Source organism: Ciona intestinalis, chromosome 8 (assembly GCF_000224145.3).
Source record: "Ciona intestinalis chromosome 8, KH, whole genome shotgun sequence".
NCBI classification, from domain to species: Eukaryota; Metazoa; Chordata; class Ascidiacea; order Phlebobranchia; family Cionidae; genus Ciona; species Ciona intestinalis.
The window spans coordinates 2,571,971-2,593,297 of record NC_020173.2 but is presented as its reverse complement, the minus strand read 5'-3'; the positions used below and the strand labels follow the sequence as shown (position 1 = coordinate 2,593,297).

General features: G+C 36.4%; 4 protein-coding genes across 6 annotated transcripts in view; 2 read left to right on the top strand and 2 right to left on the bottom strand.

Moving 5' to 3' along the window:
* LOC100175109 (zinc finger protein 420) overlaps positions 1–1,765 on the top strand; it is an 11,040-nt gene extending 9,275 nt beyond the window's left edge. For both annotated transcript variants that reach the window (XM_009860990.3, XM_018812929.2), the window contains exons 17-19: positions 490–570; positions 827–984; positions 1,347–1,765. In XM_009860990.3, the coding sequence (XP_009859292.1) occupies positions 490–570; positions 827–984; positions 1,347–1,638 (531 nt within the window). In that variant the 3' untranslated portion in view covers positions 1,639–1,765. The remainder of the gene's footprint in view (positions 1–489; positions 571–826; positions 985–1,346) is intronic.
* Positions 1,766–2,136: 371 nt separating this feature from the next.
* LOC100186872 lies at positions 2,137–5,928 on the bottom strand. The gene is made up of 7 exons (XM_002125739.4): positions 5,490–5,928; positions 5,060–5,109; positions 4,197–4,542; positions 3,868–3,967; positions 2,922–3,648; positions 2,693–2,796; positions 2,137–2,447 (listed from the first exon to the last, which is right to left on the bottom strand). Exons 1-7 carry the CDS (start codon positions 5,807–5,809, stop codon positions 2,304–2,306), a joined length of 1,791 nt encoding a protein of 596 aa, XP_002125775.1. The 5' UTR covers positions 5,810–5,928; the 3' UTR covers positions 2,137–2,303.
* A 1,647-nt stretch (positions 5,929–7,575) lies between these two features.
* Positions 7,576–18,134, top strand: LOC100185296 (TBC1 domain family member 31). The gene is made up of 21 exons (XM_002130927.4): positions 7,576–7,740; positions 8,228–8,377; positions 8,637–8,752; positions 9,135–9,313; positions 9,652–9,800; positions 10,255–10,414; positions 10,750–10,959; positions 11,262–11,432; positions 11,770–11,996; positions 12,336–12,469; positions 12,948–13,081; positions 13,407–13,586; positions 13,937–14,172; positions 14,626–14,778; positions 15,181–15,316; positions 15,589–15,684; positions 16,006–16,137; positions 16,364–16,558; positions 17,111–17,303; positions 17,581–17,667; positions 17,729–18,134. The coding sequence occupies exons 1-21, from the start codon at positions 7,664–7,666 to the stop codon at positions 17,839–17,841; spliced, it is 3,228 nt and encodes a 1,075-aa protein (XP_002130963.1). The 5' UTR covers positions 7,576–7,663; the 3' UTR covers positions 17,842–18,134.
* On the bottom strand, positions 17,669–21,070 carry LOC100182936 (RING finger protein 212B-like). Of its 2 annotated transcripts, none has more exons than XM_009860989.3 (14): positions 20,643–21,070; positions 20,518–20,582; positions 20,328–20,411; positions 19,964–20,020; positions 19,853–19,899; positions 19,620–19,682; positions 19,515–19,561; positions 19,138–19,219; positions 19,036–19,078; positions 18,802–18,883; positions 18,574–18,640; positions 18,470–18,516; positions 18,125–18,179; positions 17,669–18,056 (listed from the first exon to the last, which is right to left on the bottom strand). In XM_009860989.3, the coding sequence occupies exons 1-14, from the start codon at positions 20,752–20,754 to the stop codon at positions 17,990–17,992; spliced, it is 918 nt and encodes a 305-aa protein (XP_009859291.1). In that variant the 5' UTR covers positions 20,755–21,070; the 3' UTR covers positions 17,669–17,989. The 2 variants fall into 2 exon arrangements, with proteins under 2 accessions (XP_009859291.1, XP_002131044.1); XM_002131008.4 differs by having other exon boundaries at positions 17,669–18,071; positions 20,643–21,068.
* Between the last annotated feature and the right edge of the window lie 257 nt (positions 21,071–21,327).

Below are 21,327 nucleotides of genomic sequence, written 5' to 3'. Positions count from 1 at the left end.
GAATATTTGCATGAATAGTAGGGTTGGGGAAGATGGGACACCTTTTCATTTTGTTTTCTCGTCCCATTTGGTAGTAAACAAAGAACATTCAATGAATCAAAAACCGAATCTTTACGACATTCACAGGCCGTTGTTAATTCTTTAAAACACGATCAGGCTATTTGGAAATTATGTGTTAAAGGTGTCCCATCTTCCCCACCCTACTATATTTTGTTTATCTTATATATAGCGAAGCAGTTAAATCGTTATAACACTGTATTGTCACTGCTGGTACACTTCATCAGGGAATGATCAGGGAATTCATTCCCTGATGAAGTCTCACCGCATGGCAGACGAAACGTTGGAAATACACTATACGTTTTTTTTATACCAGATGAGCCATCGATATATTGTTTATACTATGCCTGGTAGCAGAAGTAACAGAATGTTAAGTTAAGTGATCATATAGTCCAGATTTAACAACGCAAATCCTTCTACTTACATTCCCAGCTTCATAAATGTTTTGAATGTTCGCGGAGTTTCACAAGACCAGTTGATCTTGAGCGTCATATACATGCTGTTCATTTGAAGGTAAGAATTGCTACTGGTTTGTAATCTATATGCGGTCATATTAAACCTTTATATAAGTATGGTTTCTAATTATTTCTAACTGTGTTGTAGGTTGTTATTGTATTTTGCACCATATACTTAGCTAATCGTGATCCCTTATTTAACATTGTGTGGTATGGATGACAGTCTACAATGCAGTAAAACCTTACTCATATAGAGTAATACTTGTTTAAGCAGTTATAAAATTCTTTCTTATTTCAATAAATTCTTTTGACAGGAAAAGCCCCACAAATGCCATGTTTGTGGAAAACACTTTGGTCTTCATGGTAATCTAAACAAGCACATACGAGCAGTTCACATGCTGGAGAAGCCACACCAGTGTGTAGAATGTGGAAAGTGTTTTGCTCATATAGGAGTGCTTAAGAGACATTTAAGGTAATGTTTTGAGCAAAAGTTATTGTTAACTAAATATAATTAGCTTTTAACAATGTATTAAATAGTATTTGACTGTAAACTCTAAGTCATTCAGTGAGGCATGTAATTAGACCTAAAATTTAGGTCACAGTTGGCACATTACCTCAAAGGATTGGGATTATAATTGGCCAACCCCTGGCCTAAGTTCTGATTTCATGGCATGCCAGGCTGTAGTAATAGTACCTGACCCAAATATAACAGAATGAAATAGGATTTGGATCTATGCGATGTTAATTAAGGTTTGAAGATAAGAATCTTCAAGTTTAAATTGTTGTAAAACCTTACTGAATCACTGTTTTCACTTCAAATTGTTCTGGTTACAGAGATATCCACTTTTACGACAAACGACCGGGTAGTAAAAAGAACACTGCAGCAATCATAAACATACAACAAACACAAGAACATGAAGACCAACAACAGACAGAGCAGGTCAGCCATCTTAGTGTGTTGCAAGCAATAGAAGCAATGCAACAACAAGAACAACAGCAACAACAGCAACAACAATTGGTCCATTCCCAACAACAACAACATGTACATAACGTCACAAACGACTTAAATATGACGTCATCACCTCAACTGATTCAAGAAAACATGACAAATCATAAACAGAATTGAAAAGTTTGTGGTAATGGGTCAACTCTGCCTAGGGCCTTACCTTTAAGGGAATAGAAAACCGAATTAAATCATGAATTTGCACTTTTTGTATCCTGATCTTAATTAAAACGTGACATCGCTACAAGAATCTTTACTTTGTTGGAACTTTGTTGCTGCTAAGTGAGTTCTTCTTCTAATATGAAGTCTGCTAGGGTTGTTACTTGAGCCTTTCAGGGTGTATACACCTCATGCTTACTGTAGAGTAATAACATGGGTTTCATACTCCAAAAACGTGGTTTACTTCTACGCCTCATTAACTGGCTCAGATACTTTCTTGCTATATAGTACAAGATTTCTAGCTAGTGTTCCTTAGGCTTAGATGCTTAGACGAAGTTGTTCGTAGTATATGACGTGAATATTGACTACGTAATGTGACCCAACTTCTCCCGCAATATCAACACAGATTATTCAACAAATCGCAATAACTGTTCGCCATTGCCTGTGGAAAATTACAACAGCTCAGTGTGAAATATTTGTGTATTCACAGTGCGGCGCACAGAGCGAAGAAATGCTAGTAATATAGAAGTTCATAACAGGGGATGACGTCATTGCGGTGACGTCACACAACTTAAACAAAAGTTAGTTGCACTTAGAATAAACGTCTCTCACATTGTTGTTGTTAACGGTCACATAACAGCACAACAATTGCATAATCCGTATCTTGAGTCAGTGCCGGGCGAAACTGGAATCCCTTTTCTATTTCGCAAGGTAGCGCCAGCGGGTTCTGTAGCTTTGACCTCATTTTCTTCGTGGCTAGGTTTTTTTTTCATCTATAAAGTGAATGAAGATATGCCTATTAACTCTGAGGGTTCAATTTTATAGTTCTGATTTTGCCGAAACTTTGATGTTGCTATTTAAGTTTACAGAGATTGCGACTTTAAACCAATTGCAATGAATTTCATTGCCTTTTTATCTGAAATCTTTGTCTAACAAAGTTTTCCGGGAGCTCTGGTCCTAGAAATCTAACCTCGAAGATAAAAAATTCAGTTCTTTAGAAACATGTCGCCTCACTTACCTCAACAGACCCTTGCACCAAAGACGAACTTTCTTCTGACGGCGACGCTGAGTGAATGGAATGTTCTTGGAACTTATCGGCTGTTTTCAACGGAAGATACAATTCTAGAAATAAGATAGTGAATTTTAAGTGCGGGTGTGCGGTAAATACATTCCGAGTAAATTGTGATCACTTTTTAGCTGAAGTCGTAATGTTGCCCAACGTGTATGTATAGTGGTGCGGTTTATACCTTTTGCTGAATGTGTGGCATCGTCATTAACTTCTGCTTCATTACGGCCTTCGTTTGGTTGTGCCGTATCCAGTGTTTCTACGTGTGTTTCCTCAGAAGGATTTTCCATCGAGAGTGGCAATACTGGTGATGCAACTTGAAGGACTTCTGGGGAATCTGGCGGAACTTGAGACGTATCTGCTGGCAATACTGCAGACGTATCTGGTGACCCTGCTGGGGAATTTGTTAACATTGGAGATGTATCTGGAAGCACTGCTGAAGAATCTGGCAATACTGCAGACGGATCTTGTGACCCTGCAGGAGAATCTGACAGTATTGTAGACGTATCAGGTAACACTGCATCGGAATCTGGCAACACTGGAAATGTATCTGGCAACATTACAGCAGAATCTGGCAACTCTACTGACGGATTTGGAAACCCTACAGGGGAATCGTGCAATTCTTCCGAGAATACTGGATAAACGTCGTTGGAATTGTGCGAGCTATTCGGTAAAGTTGGCGAGATATGCCCTGCTCCTTCGTTGGGTTGTTGCTTTTCTGGATGCTCATTTCCCTGCCCATGTAAAACATCCGAATCCTTTTCCTCTGTTTTTCCATCCTCGGCCCCAGGAACTGTGGAAGCGGGACCATTTGAAGCGGGTTGTTCCAGGTAACTTGGAGTTGAACTAATTACTTTGGGAATGCTGATATCGACCGAGTTATTCACATCAGAAATTTGGTTGAAAACCTGAAATGTCAATGGGAAATATGATCAGATATATTTATACAAGCGTGATACGTAACAGACCTAAGGATATGACAGCACATAACGTCTTTACGACGTTAAAAGATGTAGAAATGTAAATATGACGAATTAAGATTGATGCGATGTTAAGATAAAATAAAATCGTAAAGGCAGATTCATGAAGCATACTAAAAAAAATTGAACATTGGGTTGTGTTTCAACCTCACTGTGTTCCCCTGTCGCTTGCCTTGATTCAAATATTCGGCTAAGTTCGTTCAGACCTCCAGCACCAAACGCAAGAGCCAGGTTCGGTTCTTTGGATCTGTATGGAAGTAGCCTTTGATTGCTTGGGTTTTGGTGGAAAAAAACTCAGGCAAAACATCAAATTGATCAATAATTTTTTTTAAGAGGCGGGCAAGCGCTTACTTTTTAAAAAGAGTATAAGCAAACGACAGCGGGCAATACATGGGCATTTCTCAATTAAAAATGTCTGTTCTCTATGATGCTGTAACTTCCGTTTACATTTGTTTCAAGCGTGTTAGAGTCGTTACCTTTTTGTTATTTCTTTTGATTTCTCTATGACGTTTGGAATCTTTTTTATGACGTATTCATTCTGTGGTGGCGGAGAGGATTTTGAAATCAACCAATCACGCGTCTCCTTGTGCTCCTCTGACGTCGGCCATTTCTGATGTCGAATGACGTCGTCTTCGGAAATCTTCGGTTTTCCCGATTCGCCTTCGGATAATGAATCTAGTGAAGACGACGAATAGAATGGCTCGACCGGTGATTGGATGATTGTTGAAAGCTCATTGAACTGGCCGACGTCATAATTGTCTGTTGTGACGTCATGACGAGGTATATCGATGTCAACGGAAGATGACGAAATATTTCTGGAATCTGAAACGAAAAGAAACATAACTTAACATAAAGTTGTTGCAGACGATAGCGAAGATCAAATTATTGGAACAACAGAGAATGAAATCACCAGTAATATAATAGTATATATGAATAAAACTAAGGGAAAGATCATCTTAGAATACTGGTTATATACGTTGAACTTTAATGTTTAGGTTGCAACAACGTCTTGGACGTTTTTCAGAAGTTTGGTGGTTTGAACACGCGAGAATTTTTATTGTATAGTACTATGGGGGAATATGGGACACCTTTAGCACATAATATCTAAATATCCTGATCGTGTTTTTTAAAATTTAACAACGGTCTTTAAAAGTCGTGAGGATACGGGTTTATAATTTTTTCCAAATAAGACGAGAAAATAGAATAAAAAGGTGTCCCATCTTCCCCCACCCTACTATATATGCAGAAGTACATTTTAGAAAATCGCGTTTAATTTTTAGTATATTTTTGAAAATCGTGTGTTGGATTTATACACACCGGACAGTTATGATAAAGTTACCTTCTTTGAGTCCAGGATCTACCGATCCTTCCATAGAATGAATTGGGGTCCTGTAATAGAACATTGATCAAAACGTTTTAAATTATTCACGTCGTGCAAAGTTGGGTCACAGCTTCGCAACTGGCGATCCGAAGAGTGGTATTATTATGGGTCATTATAGCACACCTCTGCTTATTACATGCCTTGTTTATTTCAGAGTTCATACTTGCTCCAAAGTGGTGAATAAAACACGCAGTACAAAAAAACGTAAACAAAGTTGGAGTGATTTTAATGATGGAGCGGACGCCAAGGTTGTTGTGTGTTCTATAAAAGGACCCACATACTAAAATGAATCAAGAAGCATTGGTGTATAGGATGTTGCTGACCTACATTGGTAAATGGAATATTACTTTACTATAAATTACAAACTAAATGAGACCAACATCCTTACCTTCTTATATCAAATGTGAATGGATCAATTTGCCTTCTTCTTTCTTCCCTATAATCCCTTGATGTTGCATCACCGAACAAACTTTGTGTTCTCTCTAGTTTTTCTCTTCTCCTCCTCTTGTGTGCTTGCCTCCAACTTTTATAACTCCTTGTGCTGTTTGTACTTTGCACTGATGACGTTTCAGAGGTTGCGTCATCAATGTCGTCATCAAGGCTATCTTTCGATGTTGAGGTGATTCCCCCTTTCAAATACCCGGAGCAACTTCGATTCATAAACGCCCTTCGGCGATTATAGACCGAGCTATCTCGGTTGAAATTCATCCTAATTTAAACACATGTATAGAGCCATCCAGCAAGTAGTAATCTGGAACAGAATTGGTAAAGTTCCGTCGCGGGACGTGTAATGATATTATAGAGCATATACATCAATTTTAATTACTTATCTTCGATCAAATTCATTAAAACAGCGCAGGAAATGGAATAAGCAACCAAACGATAGTTTTTATAAAACGCACGTACTACCTAAGAAAAGTGTGTTTATAACATACACGTACTACCAAGAAAAGTGTCAACGCTCCTCTCGGACTTTCACCACTTCCAATATAGGCCTAGTGATAAACTAAACTCGTAGTCTAAAACATTATCCACATAAAGTCTTCAACCGAAACAATTCAAACAGTATATAGCGGGAAATGCGGAACTACACTTAGCACCAGCAGGATATCTGGTTCTGATGACCGAAGTCAGTATTGCAAATAGAATTCGGAGTTCAAGTTTATATTGTTTTGTTTTATTTGTCACTGTGCAGTCTTATAAGTAATTCAAACTGGCTCTAAAAATAATAGACTCTGTTGCAGGATGTCTCTGTGTAAATAAACCAAGCCGTCTACAGTAGGCAGCCTTGAGCAAGCCGAACAGTGCTTTAACTTCTGATGTGAAGATCGTTAAACAGCGAGAGGTGGTAATTCAATACAAAAAAATAGTAAAAAAATCCTTTCTAGAAAATTGTTTGTATAAATGTTATTATTTGATTTGTAATACTATATCTTCGTTAAATTGGTCTAACCATGCATGCGACTGCCAAATGTAATCCAAGAACACAAATGGATAACAAAACCCAACGAACGTCGGGTGTTAAACATAAACTATGCAGTGTTTACTTTTGAGTGTCCAACCATTTTACACATTTCCAGCAGTCGCTTTGTTCCTTTTATGCCCGCTGCTGAAAACGTTACCAAGCGTCATACATGCTTAACCTTTCTGTATAATTCAGTTACCCGCTCTAGCTGCATGCAACACACTGTAGGTATATCCTGAACAGTCACTACCCGGCTGTTAAGTTCTGCGCGTACTTTACGATGAATAATGCAACCGCGCGTTGCCATGCATAACGATCAAGTTCCATTAATCAACTATCTGCTTTTTCCTCGTAACTGCTGCTTGTCAAAACTTGTATGTAAATACAGGTACACTGTTTGAAAATTGTAGACTTTAGAGCTTTCTTATCGCTGTGTAACTGAAAAAACGGCACGGCCCTGATAACACCTTCTCCGTTTTAAATGTTAGCCCGCCTAGAGCTCAAATGTGCGCGTGATAAAAGGGCAGGAAGTGTCGTGTAAATTTAAACAGCTCAAGGAAATACAAACACCGTTTATTGCTGTGTCTGGTTACAATACAAGAAATGTGGTGTTTTGTATTGCGACCACACATCTTGAAGAAAGTAATTAAACGCCCAATGCTGCAATTAAACCCAATTTGATCCGTTCAGCTCATACTATTAACGTCTGAGTAAAGGCCCTATATATAGCCCACACAAACCATTATAACTTTCGTTTTTATGGCGGCACCTTCACAACTCGCTAAGAATACTTCGATCGTGGTAAATCAATAACTATCGATTGCTTTTTACAAAGCTCTATATTAACAACTAGCTTGTTAAATATAAAAGTTGCATATGTACATAATGTAAAATACATTAATGGCGTTCATACTGCCCATTTATATTCTATTTTGAGACAATATTATATCGCTGCTCCCCAAAATATGAACGTTATTTCAATTCTGCACATTTCAACCGCTGGATTTAAGTTTCCATTCACCAAACGCGCTTTATTCAGTTTCGCGTTTTCGCGAGAGTAGTTGGTTTTTCGGAAATTCTAAGGAAATTGCCAAAAAATGCAAGTTCGTGACGTGACTGGAGAAACTTCTGGTAAAATCTGGCACAGAAAACCAGCTCCAACTTCTGGAAATGGGTAAGTGAGACTGTAAAGCTGATTTTGATAAAATGTTGTGCAAACAACTTTTGCAAGCAACTTGTAAGTTGTAACATATTGACCCACTAAGAAAATACATTGCTAATGTAGGCAAGGAATCACGACATGTTTATTTAATGCTACACCAGCATTATTACCTATATGTACTCTCATTCAGCCATGAGCCATCCAGGTTCAATAGAATGTCCTTTTACCTGTGGTATCGTATACTATAGGTTTTCCCTAAACATAATCAATTTTACCAACAAATCCACACGGGACTCTAATAATCAATATTGCTCGAATATATTTATGATAAAAAAAATATAATCTAGGTTAGGGGTTAGGTGTTGATGGTTAGGGGGTTAGTGGTTATAGGGGTTAGTGGTTAGCAAATAAGGGGGGGAGATTCTTCACTAGCACCAAAATATTTCCAAAAGTGTTATTTTAATTTGGTGGCCCATACAATATTCTTTGACATCCACAGTGCAATTGTCAGTGTTTTGCATTCTGGCGATGGTGTCAAAACTGGTCGCCGCAGACGGTTTCTTAAAGCAACTTTTAACCAATCAGGAGAGAGGGTTTTAGCCGCTGACCACTTGGGTGGAATCTACGTTTTTGATTTGATGAAAAACAGGTTACATTTTATTATTTGTTTTAATTAATGAAAATGGAAGAACATTCAACACTGCTATTTGTGTTTCTAACAGAAACATTGTAACTTAGCCAAATTTATTTTGTTAAGGGCCCAGGGTTTTGTAAGGTGGTAATGTAGAAGTAAAATCTGTTGCACAGAGGCACACTGTTTAAATTTTGTTTTTACACACTTGATTTTTCGGTGCAACCTGTAAATATACCAACTGTTGTTAATCATTTATATAAAAGTTATATTTTAGGTTCAGTAAAGTCCAGAGTTGTGGGCAATCATGCACAGCTATTGCATCAGGTTTAAGAAGAATGAATGAGTATTTAGTTGGATTGGCTGACTCCTCAGTAAAGTGTTATACTACTGGTAAGTGATAAACGTGTCTCCCTGAAAACCCACCCTTATAGAATAGAATCTGTATTATTGAATTTTTATAAACTGCGTAACTGGAGATCAAGAGTAATTGTAAGTGTCGGGGCAATCATATACCATATATATATTCAGGAATGCCTCGCTATAGACCTGACCCTGCCCATAGAATAAAATAGAACCTATAATATTGAGTGTTTTTAAACTGCCTTGGTGGGTCTAGATAGAAAAACTGTAGGTGTTGAGCTGATGGGACAACATACCAGTATGAGTATCCTAAATTCCCAGGTCTCAGCTGTGCATTACTGAAGACCTCACCCTTATAGACTAAAATTTATATTTATGAGTATCTATATTTCAATCTCGTTTAAATTTGCAGACAGCAAAGAGATGGTAAGTTGGATGAGAGGTCACGATTCAGCTATTCATTCGATATCGGTTCACGGGAGTGGTCGATATGCAATCACTACATCACGTGATACAGCACAGTTGTGGAATCTCGATACTTTTGAGAGAATTCGAAAATTGAATGTTAAAAGTAAAGTTCCAATACAAAAGGTGTGTAAATCTATTATATAAAAAAAAAAATTTTCACTATATGATAGGCAAAAACTAAGAAGTTTTGACAGGCAAATGTGATAAGCCAAAAGTTTCATACATGATGATACACTAAACTATAGTTATGTTTTAAATGCATGAGCGTGACTTTCTGTCTCTCCTCATTGGTTATGATGTGCTTACTGATTAATGCAGTGTGGAAAATTTCTGACCTACACCCCCTACCATCCTATGTTTGGTACCTGTGCTGCTGTTAACCAGCCTGTAATTTGAAAACAAAGCAGACTTTCTAATAATATACATAAATACAATCAACAACACTTAATATTCCAATCTAGGTGTTCTTCCTTCCCATCAGCAACACCATACTTACTTGTTTTACTGACGATTCCATATTTGGATGGGAAACCGACAACTTTGAATGGAAATATAAACTTGAATGCAGCTCACAACACAGGATCGGATACAAAGCATTCTCTGCTACCAAGTATGTTAAATATGTTATATTCTCATTTCTTGTATGTTGTATATGTTGTGTGCTATTAGTATTTGCTAAGATGCTATAACAAATAAAATGCATAAAATGTGCACAAGTTGTTTAAATACTTGGTTAAAGAACTTGTTTAATTTTATTTATGTTTTGTTTAAACATTATTAAACTTTGGCCAGCTTTGTATTTTGATATTGATACTGTAATACTTTACTTGAGAATAAAGAAATTTACATTTGTTACATTCATCAAAAACCCGTTTTTATTTTCTATCGTATGTAAATCCCTATATTATTTATGTTGGAAAATTTGTTGAACTGTAATACTTTACCATATTACCTATCAAGTGTCTGTGGCAGTCTCTTACCTTTGGCAGTTTAGACATATTTTAAGGCCATATTCTGCTGTGTAATATAACCTTATCTTATTATGTTCAACCATCACTTAACAGAGATGGGAAATTGTTGGTTTGTGGTGGCAAGTCCAATCTACTTCATGTATATTCCCTCACCTCTCATCAATTGTCACAAGTTATTAAGATGCCAAATGAAGTTCAATCTGTGAAGCAACTCGAGTTTTTAGCTGACAAGTTTGATGCAGGGGCTAATAAGGTAATATGTTTGTAAAAACAAATTCGTATTCTGTATATGGTTTATCTACATATTTTTAAATATGGTTTATGTTTTTACTTTGCACCGAAGTTTTACACCTTTGAACAGCTTGTACCCTGGTTTTAGGTGTCTATACAAAGAGGCAGGGACTTATAGTGTATTTAACACATTAAATTATTGAGGTGTTATATTTTACAGTTTGAAACAGCATTTAAACAATGTCACTTTCGATTTTGTTTAAAAAATGTAAATAAAAACATGATGCTTATGGGTCTATATATACTCAGGTATCGAATGTCCCAGGTTTACGCTTTTTAAATCCACAATATTACCAGGTTCTTGGTGTGTTAAGCCAGGATGGTGTGGCTCGCTTTATAAACGTGGATACTTGTCAAGTCTTGTTCGAACTTCGATGCAACGATCCTCGTGATAAGATCATCCATGTATGTGTGGATGGGGAGGGTGGGGATCATATTGTTGCATCCACTGATGCAGGGAAGATGATCATTTACAGCATCCGTGCACTGGATGCTCAACTTAATGCAGTGAGTGTGATGTGGCTGACTCTCACTCTCTGGTGTTATATACAGCCTAATCCTTTTATATAATGTATTAATTTATATTAGCTGTTTGTTTTAAATTTAATAGAACCCAATTTTTTTAGAACAGAATTACCTAAAGTATAAAGTGTCGCTGATCAAAAACGTAGCATTTTGTAGAGGAAGAGTCAATTGTGGTCTATAGCCATATAATAGGCTTCGGGCTTCGCTGTAGGACCTCACCCATATAGAATAGAATGCACTTTACTTAAGTATTATACAATGTTATTAATGACTGAACCTCCCAGGCACCAGGACCACTTGTTAAAGTTGTGAAAGATGTTTGGAAACGTAAAAGTCTTCGCAGCCAATCAGAGACGGATGCTTCAGGTCAAAGGTCGACAAAGAGGCCACCTAATGGCAATGTAAGCACGGGAAGAATCATGGCGAGAAAGTTAAAACCGAGCAAAGAAATGGAGGTTCGTTTCGTTTTTAACTTTCTTTTATTTACATCATGTCATAGGCCATTAATTGTATTAAGATCATATTTCATAGATAAAATGTTTTTAAATTTTAAAACAAAATCTGTGGTTTAAAATTATATTTTATAGGTGTCGTCAAAGTTCATGATAAACGTGGTAAATGTAATATACTTTGGTTATGAGTGCTGGTAGAGACAATTAACACTATAGTGTTCGTAAACGTATTTTCTGGTTTAACCTTATGTACACACAATGATGTACAAGTTAATACAACATACCAGTCTGGCAGTTTCCATTATTTTCTTTTAATTTGCAAACACATCCCCACACACAGAGTGATCTTCCTCATGGCTTGTCCCTTCCTAAATTGCGACGAATTCTTCGTGGTTATGGAGAATATCCTGAAAAATATCGCCTGTTCATCTGGAGAAGCATCCTCAAGCTCCCGGAGAACCAAACTGCTTTCAGCTCGCTGTTAGACAAAGGGACACACCTGGCTTATGCTTCTATTCAAGAAAAATTTCCAGTTAAAAGCGGAAAATTACTCCGTGTTATGCAGAGGTAGGGGGGGGTTGTTGTGTAAAATAAAGGAAACTATGATGTTTCAAATTTTAAAGTCATGTACACTTAAACATACTTTTTATATATGTACATTTGTTAAATATGAATAGAATTTAATTTGATTGGACAAGGCACCTATAACAACGGTTCATAAAGCCTTTTAACTGTAATTAAACAATTGAATCTTTTTAATTATTATATATTTTTAAAAAGTTTCGATATGTGGTTTTAAAACAGGAATCAAAACTTTGCCATTATTACCTTTAATATTTTTGATAGATCTCCCAAAATCCTTGAAAATCTCTTAATTAAGATAAAATTTGATAAAATATTCCACAGAGTTCTTTCCTCCCTTGCCCACTGGTCGGTCATCTTCTCAGAGTTGGATTATATTCCATTAATTTCATTCCCATTTATTAAGTTATTTCAAAACAATCACCTGGTTTGTTTTGAAATAATCGCGACTATTCTAAGTAAGTACAACACTAAATATTTGCATGCTAGTTTTTTGGCGACTTTAACTTTAAATTTTCTGTGGCATGTAACGCTAGTTCTGGCCAAAACATACATATTAGATATTGGTAGTTTGTGGTACATAAATGTCCCTGTCAGTTTTTCTACATATGTAAAATTAAACAGTAAAAATCAACCTAGTGGTCACTAATGGTTTGTCTAAATTTTTGGCTACACAAAAGAACATAAAATATCCACAAAAAACAATCACCCACAAAGTAACATACATGGTAACTCGTGAGCTGGCATGAGGTGTAAGAAACAACACCTGTGTTATAACGACTGGCGTTTTCTAGCCATGTGAGGATAATGCAAGTTACTTTATTACATTTATTCAGAAAACTTTTTATTTTGTCATATATGTGAATGAGGTGTGAAAATTTCATATTATATATGGTTGTTATTTGTCAGCATTTTGTAACTTGTATAATTGTACAGCTAACTGGTGCCAACACTGGTTTGAATTTTACCCCAATCCCCCGATCAATGTGTTAAGTCTCGTGGAAAACGTGCTTAGTCATCATGACAAGGAACTTCTTCAGCATTTCGTAAAATATAATGTTACGACACAGGTTAGTACCTCATGCTCACTGTCGAGTTATAATATAGATGTCTTATTATTCACAGTACACACATGGTGTTTTCATACACCTCATGGCTGTCTTCTTTTCCTATGAATACACATGTTGTATTCATACACCTTATTCTCACTGTCAATTTATAAAATGGGTATCTTACACACAATACGCATATGCACATGGTGTATTTGTACACTTCATGCTTACTGTTAAACTATACCATGAATTTATTTACATACACATTATACATACATCTGACTAATGGCTTAATAATACACCTCATGCTCACTGTCCAATTATAAAAACCTCATTTTCTCAGATCTATGCATGGCCACTAATGCAGACGTTGCTATCCGAAGTATTAACACGTGATGAGTGGTTACGTTTGTTTGACAATGTATTCACCAACCACCCAAGCTTCCTCATATACTGTGTGGTAGCTTATTCTATTTGTTCAAGATCTGCTTTGCTCAGAACCAGACAAACTGAAGACTTTACAGTAAGTCCTGTTTATTAAATATTGTATAAAAACTGAATGAATGAATGAATAAATGGAACTTTATTTTTCCCCACATTAAAAACCGTAAAGGTAATTATTTACCTTATATTACGGCTTTACGAGTATTTAGTTACACACTTCGTGCCCATTTCCAAGTCATAATTTATAACTTTGGAGTGTTTATGTTTATTTATTTACCAGACTGTGGGTCTAACTATTTCTAAGTACTTGACAGTCTTAATAATCATACCCACTGTTTATATTGTTGCTGTCAGGTATATAGTATATCTAAACCATCTCTGTGCCAAATTTTTCGAAATTCAAACTTTACCCATTCATTATTTCCCCAGTATTTCTTTCACCATCGTAATGCTTTGGATATTGGGGCTGTGATCAGTGAAGCATATCGGTTATCCGAATCCACCCCAGCCAATATTGACCCCCGAAAATCCATGGACGGTTTCGAACCCCTACCCATGGGTGAAACTTACCCCATATTTAATAAATACCCCAAGTTTATCGTGGACTACCAAGCACAGGAGCGTGAGAGGATAAGAAAAGATGAACTTGAGTATTTGAGAGAAAAGTAAGAGAGTTTCATGTTTTATTTAAAGGATTCTTCAACATTTTATGTTTACGATACTTTGTACTTGCTGGGTACTGATAGGCGTATGTGTTTATGATTCTAGTCTGAAATATTATATAGTCACAAGAACCAATAGGTTACTCAGGGGCTTGCATTGTAACTGAAGAATATAGGTGTGATGTTTGACACAAACACAATACTGATAGGTGTTTCTGTCTTTGGGCAAGACACTTAACAGACATTGCTTCAATCTAGTGGTCACTAATAAATTGTAGCCATGGGTGTCATGGAAATAAACCAACTCTGGCTTAAATTTAAGGCCTTTAACTTTAACTCACCTAACTGGGGTGCTAAAACACCATGTGTTGCCCCTGTTTAAAAGTTGTCCGGTATGCCTACCATTAAGCCTAGGATTAACACCTGTCACCCTAACTTTTATCCATCCAACCCCAGACACATTGCGACTGAGTTATCGGAGCAGATGTTGGATCGTAAGTTGCACGAGGATACTTGGTATCGGAGGAAAGAGATGTTGGAGGATGCTGAGGAGGAGAGGAGGAAGTTGCTCATCGAGGAGGAGAGGAAGTTGGTGGATCAGAGGAAGAAGTGAGTTGTGGGGAGTGTGGCTGAATTAAGAAATGAAAACATTCGCTCGCAATAGTAGCAGCGACGAGCCTTAAACCCATTTCCTTCGGGTTGGAGGCCAACCAACAGTGCCACAGAGCTGTTTGTCATGTGTGATGTTTGGGGCTTGTTTGTGATTGGCGCTGCCGCTAGCCCGGAGTTTACAGCTTGACACAGCTACTTTTGTAGGCTTGAGGCTGCTTTAATTGTGGGCGTGTGTGTTCTGGGGCAAGACACTTAACAGCAATTGCCTTAACCCATGGGCTTTTAAGGGTGGTCTAAATTGTTGGCCTTATATAACAAAAAAGATAAAATATACGCAGTAATTATTTTATTTTACTTGTGTATACAAAGGTAGTTGTGATCTTGACTTGCCATGCACAGGTTGTCAGCTATGAAACGAGAGTTACGTGTACGGGAGTTACAACTCCTCGATAAATCTCGCATGAGGTTTGTGGATCATCAACAAACTATGAAAGAAATTGAAATTAAACGACTTGAAGAAGAATTGGACAGAAAGGTGGGTTATTTATTTATTTATTTGCTTGGTAGACGGGGGGATTGTAGATGTATGGGTCTTTGGGCATAGCATTTTTAGGGTAATTCTGTCCCACTTTTTGTTAGTCAGATTTAAAACAAAATCATTCACAAAGTTACATACTCGGTAACTCGATGCGGGGAGGGACAAAATTTTATAACAACTGTTGTTGCCTCGCCAAGATAAACAAGTTTTCATTACAATTATTACAATACTGGTGTTGAGTTTTATGTAAAACATGTTATATTTCACAGGCAATGTTGAGGAATGAAGAAATATCGGCAACAGTTGAAGATGTAGAAGTGAAAGGCTTGGAATTGGAAGCTAACCGTGCATCACTGGAACAACAGGTTTGGAAACACTGTTATAAAAGTATTTGTAAAACTTAAACTTTAATTATTTCCTTCAGTATACAGGTGACATGTTTATTCCTAATATTTAGGTTAATTCAGGTAAAAAAAAATTTTTTTTTAATTTTTAAATATACCGACATTTCATCTGCTATACAGCGAGACATCGTCAAGCCATACCCTGATAAAGTTTTTCCATATGCCAGACTAGGAGCTATTTACTTTTATCTAACTTTATGCATGGGAGCACGAACAGCAGAATGTTTCTTTTTATTCATCAGTGCATTAAATATTTGTAATGTTGTTATGTTTGGTCACTAGATGGCTCGTGAGCAATCGGAGCTTGAAGACAAAATCAGAGCTGATATAAATCGTAGAAGAAGACTCGCTGATATTGAAAATAAGATGAATGAAAAGTTGAAGGATGAGAGGATTGATATCAAGAAGACTAAGGTTTGTAGTGGGATGAGTAGTTAAGCTCTTTTGGCCTTGGAAATTTATAAATGGGTGAACCTTAGGATTGTTTTGATCATAGTTTAGTTTACTGGTCTCCTTGTTAGTTACTAGGTACATATTGAGAAAAGCTATAAATAAATACTAAGAGAAATCTGGTATATATCCTAGGTTCTTAACAAGGACCTTTTCATATGAAATATAATAACCTAAAACGTACATACAGGAATTGGAACAAGACTTGGCGAGCGTAGAGTTGAAAAACAACGCCCTCCGCCACCACACGCAGGCAGCAAAGAGTTTGCTCCATAGTGACATCGAGCGGGAAAAAGTTCTTGCTACTTCGCTGTCAAGAAATATCGAAAATTTACGAAAACAGCGAGAAATCAACACAAGATTGGAACAACTTCGTTTAAATAAGGTTGGGTTGGTTACTTTTAGTAAAAAAATTATTTTAAATTATTCTTTAAGGTAGATTAACTTTATACTGATCATTATAACTTGTATTTTTCAGAGGTTGTGTTTTGAAACTTTGGTTGTAGCTTTAAATTATATTTGACCGTTTCTATTTAAGAACCTAGGATTTAGACCGGATTTGGCCTATTACCCAACACCTTGCTAATGGATAATTCTCTATTAATGACAACCAGTGTTATACGCTTCAGCCATACGATGACATATATAGTAGGGTGGGGGAAGACAGGACACCTTTAGCACATAATATCCAAATATCCTGATCGTATTTAAAAAATTAACAACAGTCTATATAAAGGGGTTCTAAGGATACGGTTTTATAATTCTTTAAATGTTCTCGGTTTACTGGGACGAGAAATTAAATGAAAATGTGTCTCATCTTCCCCCACTCTTGTATATATATATAGCTTGTATGTAATTTTCAACTGATTAAAAACAGTGATACACATTGTATAGCTGATCACATTGGTAAGCAACATGTTATACTTGTTTGTTATAGGAAGAAGAATTATCCACGAATCGCAACCGACTTCGATATTTGGAAGATGTTCGTAATGAAGGAGATGAGAGAAGAGCAAGGATGTTGCAAGATCGTGATCTGGGTGAGAGCAGGAGGAGAATAGAAGAGAGTGAGAAGAGGATGGAAGAACACATCGGGAGGTTGAGGGAGGAGCACACACAACAACAATTAAGTCAGTTTTTACAGTGCAGTGTTGCCATTAACTTTTTGCAAGGGGTTTAGTAAACACTAAATATTTTCTAATTCAGTAAAAAAATTGTCAATTAAATGTATGTCATGAATTTCAGGCTGTTTATTAATTATCGTTTATCAATTTTTACAAATGGCATGTTAGCAATGCTCTTCTCATTATGCTATAATAGAATTAATGTTCTTCCCATATTGCTATGTCATTTAGCAAAAGCCACAGTAACTTTCAAAATCTAAATATTAATATATCTGTCTTATAGATCGTAGCGCTGCAGAAGATCGTATGACTGCTGTGAGCAACAAGATGTGTTTGAACGATGTATCAGATATAGAGGACTCAGTTCAATGTAAGAACGGCAACATTTAATTAACTTTTAAAACAACAAGCGATAAAATATGTTCACGCAGGGTCACTCGACCGAAGCAGAGGAAACTTAAGGACTGAAGAGCGACACCTAATGGATGAAGTAAGAAACCTCCGACAACGCTTGGTTTCGCAACGAAAAACACCTCGAAATTAGGTTTTTGAATCAGAATGTAAATCGAATGTTTTATTGTTACATCATCAATCTTTATGGCTCTTCATGACTGGGCAAATTTTCTTCAATGACTCTGGAGTGTTTGCGGATGATTCGGCAGTTTCTATTCTTAATTGACGACTCATAACTTTTATTGATGACCCACGAGTCTTCGTTTTTCGATGAGGCTCACTCCATAGTTAGTAATGGCTTTCACTCTGGGAGTTCCACATCTGACAATGTATTTTATCTGTTTGGCAAATTTATTTTAGTAATAAACCCTCACCTCGACTGTGGAGTGCTGTGTGTACTATGTGGGGTGGTTCCATGCATGGGAGATTCTACAAGAAAAAAGTATCTCGTTAAAAATGATGTTCCTTGTTTATCCTCGCTTGGCGGGAAACTAAAGTCGTTACAACATGGGTGTTCTGCTTCATACCCTTTGTTACATTTTTTATATAATTAATGGCTGACGCTTAAAATAATCAGTTCGGAACTACAGGGTTTTGGCTAAAGTATTATTTTGCCCAAGGTCACACAGCTTCAATTGCATATTATGCCTTGCTGGGAGTCTTATCCATATATAGAGAATAGATATTTCTTGTGAGTGGAAAATAACAGAAAAACTTACTAGGCGTTTGGAACTTTGAGAAGTAAGTGCTTTGTTTCATTGAATGTCTGTAAAAACAATTGAGTTAGTTAAAAACAACCAACTTTATTCCAGAACAATCATACAAGCTGGCCTGCTTTGAAACTATTCCATCTGGTGAGCTGTGGTGTAGACGTAAATCTGGAGGTGTTTCTAGAATACAGGTTTCATTATAAGATAAAATACAACTTTCATTTATCTTGTAGAAATAACAAAGAAAATGGAATTAGAAGTAAAAATGACAGTCGTTAAAATACGCTAAGGGTAAAACCAAGCAAAAGTATGACTACTAAAAGCATAGTTTATAATCTTACGTATTTTTCCACCAACAGGTGGAGAACGAAGAGACATTCTTGGCTTTTCCTTATTAGGTGACACTGTATAACCACCAGAAAGCTAAACATTTTGAAGTGTTAGTGTGATTATGGTAACAGATTAATAAACGTAGATAGTGTTATAAAGTGTATGTCCAATAACATTCTGCTGCTATTCCTAAAGGCAGCAAATTATGTGAAAAAAGGTTATAAGAGTTAATACAAATAACTTACAAGCGTTCTGTGCTGGTGGCCATCTACAGAAGTTTTGTTTGGCCTGAAAATTACGGAGATAAAGTAACCTGTATATATTGAACATGGAATATGAGTACATACGTGCATGGTACACTGCTGTAGTAATGTGGTGGTGTTTTACGAGTGGATATGTTTCTATTGGGAGATGAAGGGGGAGAACAATCTGTAAGAAACAGTAAATGTTAAAACAAATCCCTAACACCCATTTTATAGACCTTTTGACTAGGTTTCTTATTACATTAGATTAAAAAAAAAACAATTTAAAAAACACATTTCCTACTAAAGTCTTGCCGAATGGCAGACGAAACGTCGGGAATACACTGTTTTTTCATTCCAGAAAAGCTGTTGGAAAATTATTTACGAAAAAATAAACCACAAAGTTACATAGATACATGGTAATTGGACATATAAAACAGAACAGTCGTATTCTAACAACTGTTCTTGAATACATTACTAACCTGGTGAATATTGCATAGCCATATAAGAGTGACTTTTTGGTGAGACACTGAAATATGTAAGAAACTCTATTTTAATGTATTGTAGATTAAATTCACAGATATTACCTTGATAAATTGTTTTTATTCTTGATGATAAACTTTAACTCTGAATTCTTTCTTTTGGTTTCTCTAAAAGAAAATAATTGATATTTTTGCATTGCAAATAAACTAAAAGTTTCCTTAGTATTTCAAAAACTCCTGCAAAGTTTAGACTACTGGGTGTTTTATTTTTGTCACAAGCTGTGAAACAAATCAATTTTCTTTGCGAAAAAACTGCGGTTATTTTCCCTAATACTTACGACATTGTTGCAACTGCTGTCTGCAGTAACTTCTCTTTTTGTTCAGCCTGATAATAAGCAGATGTGTCAGTTTGCCTTTTATCAATATATCAAAATTTTAACATACATTACCTTGTTAACAATCGCTTTGAATAAAGATTTCCTTTGGGTAGCTTGGAATTTTCGAACCTGTTTAAAAATATGTAAAATTATTCGGTTAGTATAAAAGTATAGTATAGGCCACAGGAGTTTTATATTCATACTTTAAACTGCACTTAACTGAAGTTTACATACATTGCATAACCAAATTCAACATGTTAACAGCAAAGTTATAATATATATAACTTATTTTTTCTTATAGAATGGAAGGTTCTTGCAGTAACGAACCAACTCTTGTCTGAACCCTGTCGTTAGAAACTCATCCATATACAACAAAATAAAGAGACAGAGGCCAGAGGTAAAGTAAATATATTATACTGTAAAGTTAAAAACCCACATCTTCGGATAGTTTGAACATATTCATGGCTTTTTGGGCAAGTTCTCCTGGGTCTTTGAAATAGTTTGCTGTGGTGGGATCCATCTGGTGTAACAATTATATACATTATAATGATTTTTGAACATGCTATGTTAGGTAAACTTGTTAAAAGTAAATGATGCCACTAAACGTTTTAAAATATTTCCTTTACCTTGTTATGAAGTAAGGTGTATGCTGAACACTTTTTGTTGCACACAGTACAAGTGGAGTTGGCAACTGCAATGAAAGTAAAACAAAACACATCTATAAGGTATGTAGTATGCAAATAGTACTAACCCCTTTCAATGCACTTGTTGCAGAATATATGAGCACAGTTTGTCACAGAAAAAGAAACTGGTCCATGGATAATCCTTACAAAGCAAGCATTACAGTGCAACCAATCTTCCATTTTCGTTCTCTTCTATATGACCTTTACAATCTCATCCAATATGCTTTAAACTCAGTTATCGGGTAAGCAGTAGGACTAGAAATTGCCTATACACTGTACATTATTGCTACCATACCACCTAAGACTATTCTTAACCACTGGAATAAACACCACTAGAGAAGAATCCTTCCAAACGTTAGTTACAGATTAAGCAACTGCGGGCTTTCGACGGTAAACTGACTCATGTACCAGACTGCAGAGTATGGCAGGTGCACGCGCGATTTTTTTACAGACTTTTGGTTATGCACGCTACAATTTGTCCTACGCACGCCAATTAATTAAACAAAGAAAAAAATACGTATTAAATTAAGTAAGATTTCCTAACGTGGCTTGAAAATGTACATGCTTTGCACGCAGATTTTTAATGATAGCACGCGCAAACGCGAAAAATAACCGTCTTGCACGCGCGAGATCTCGTCAGGAACTGCCATACTTTGCAGACTGGCTCATGTATGTTTACATAATTTGCCGTCTGCTATTCCACTTTTTAAAATTGCCGCACAATTCGCTCATAGAATTGTTACCGCAGCACGA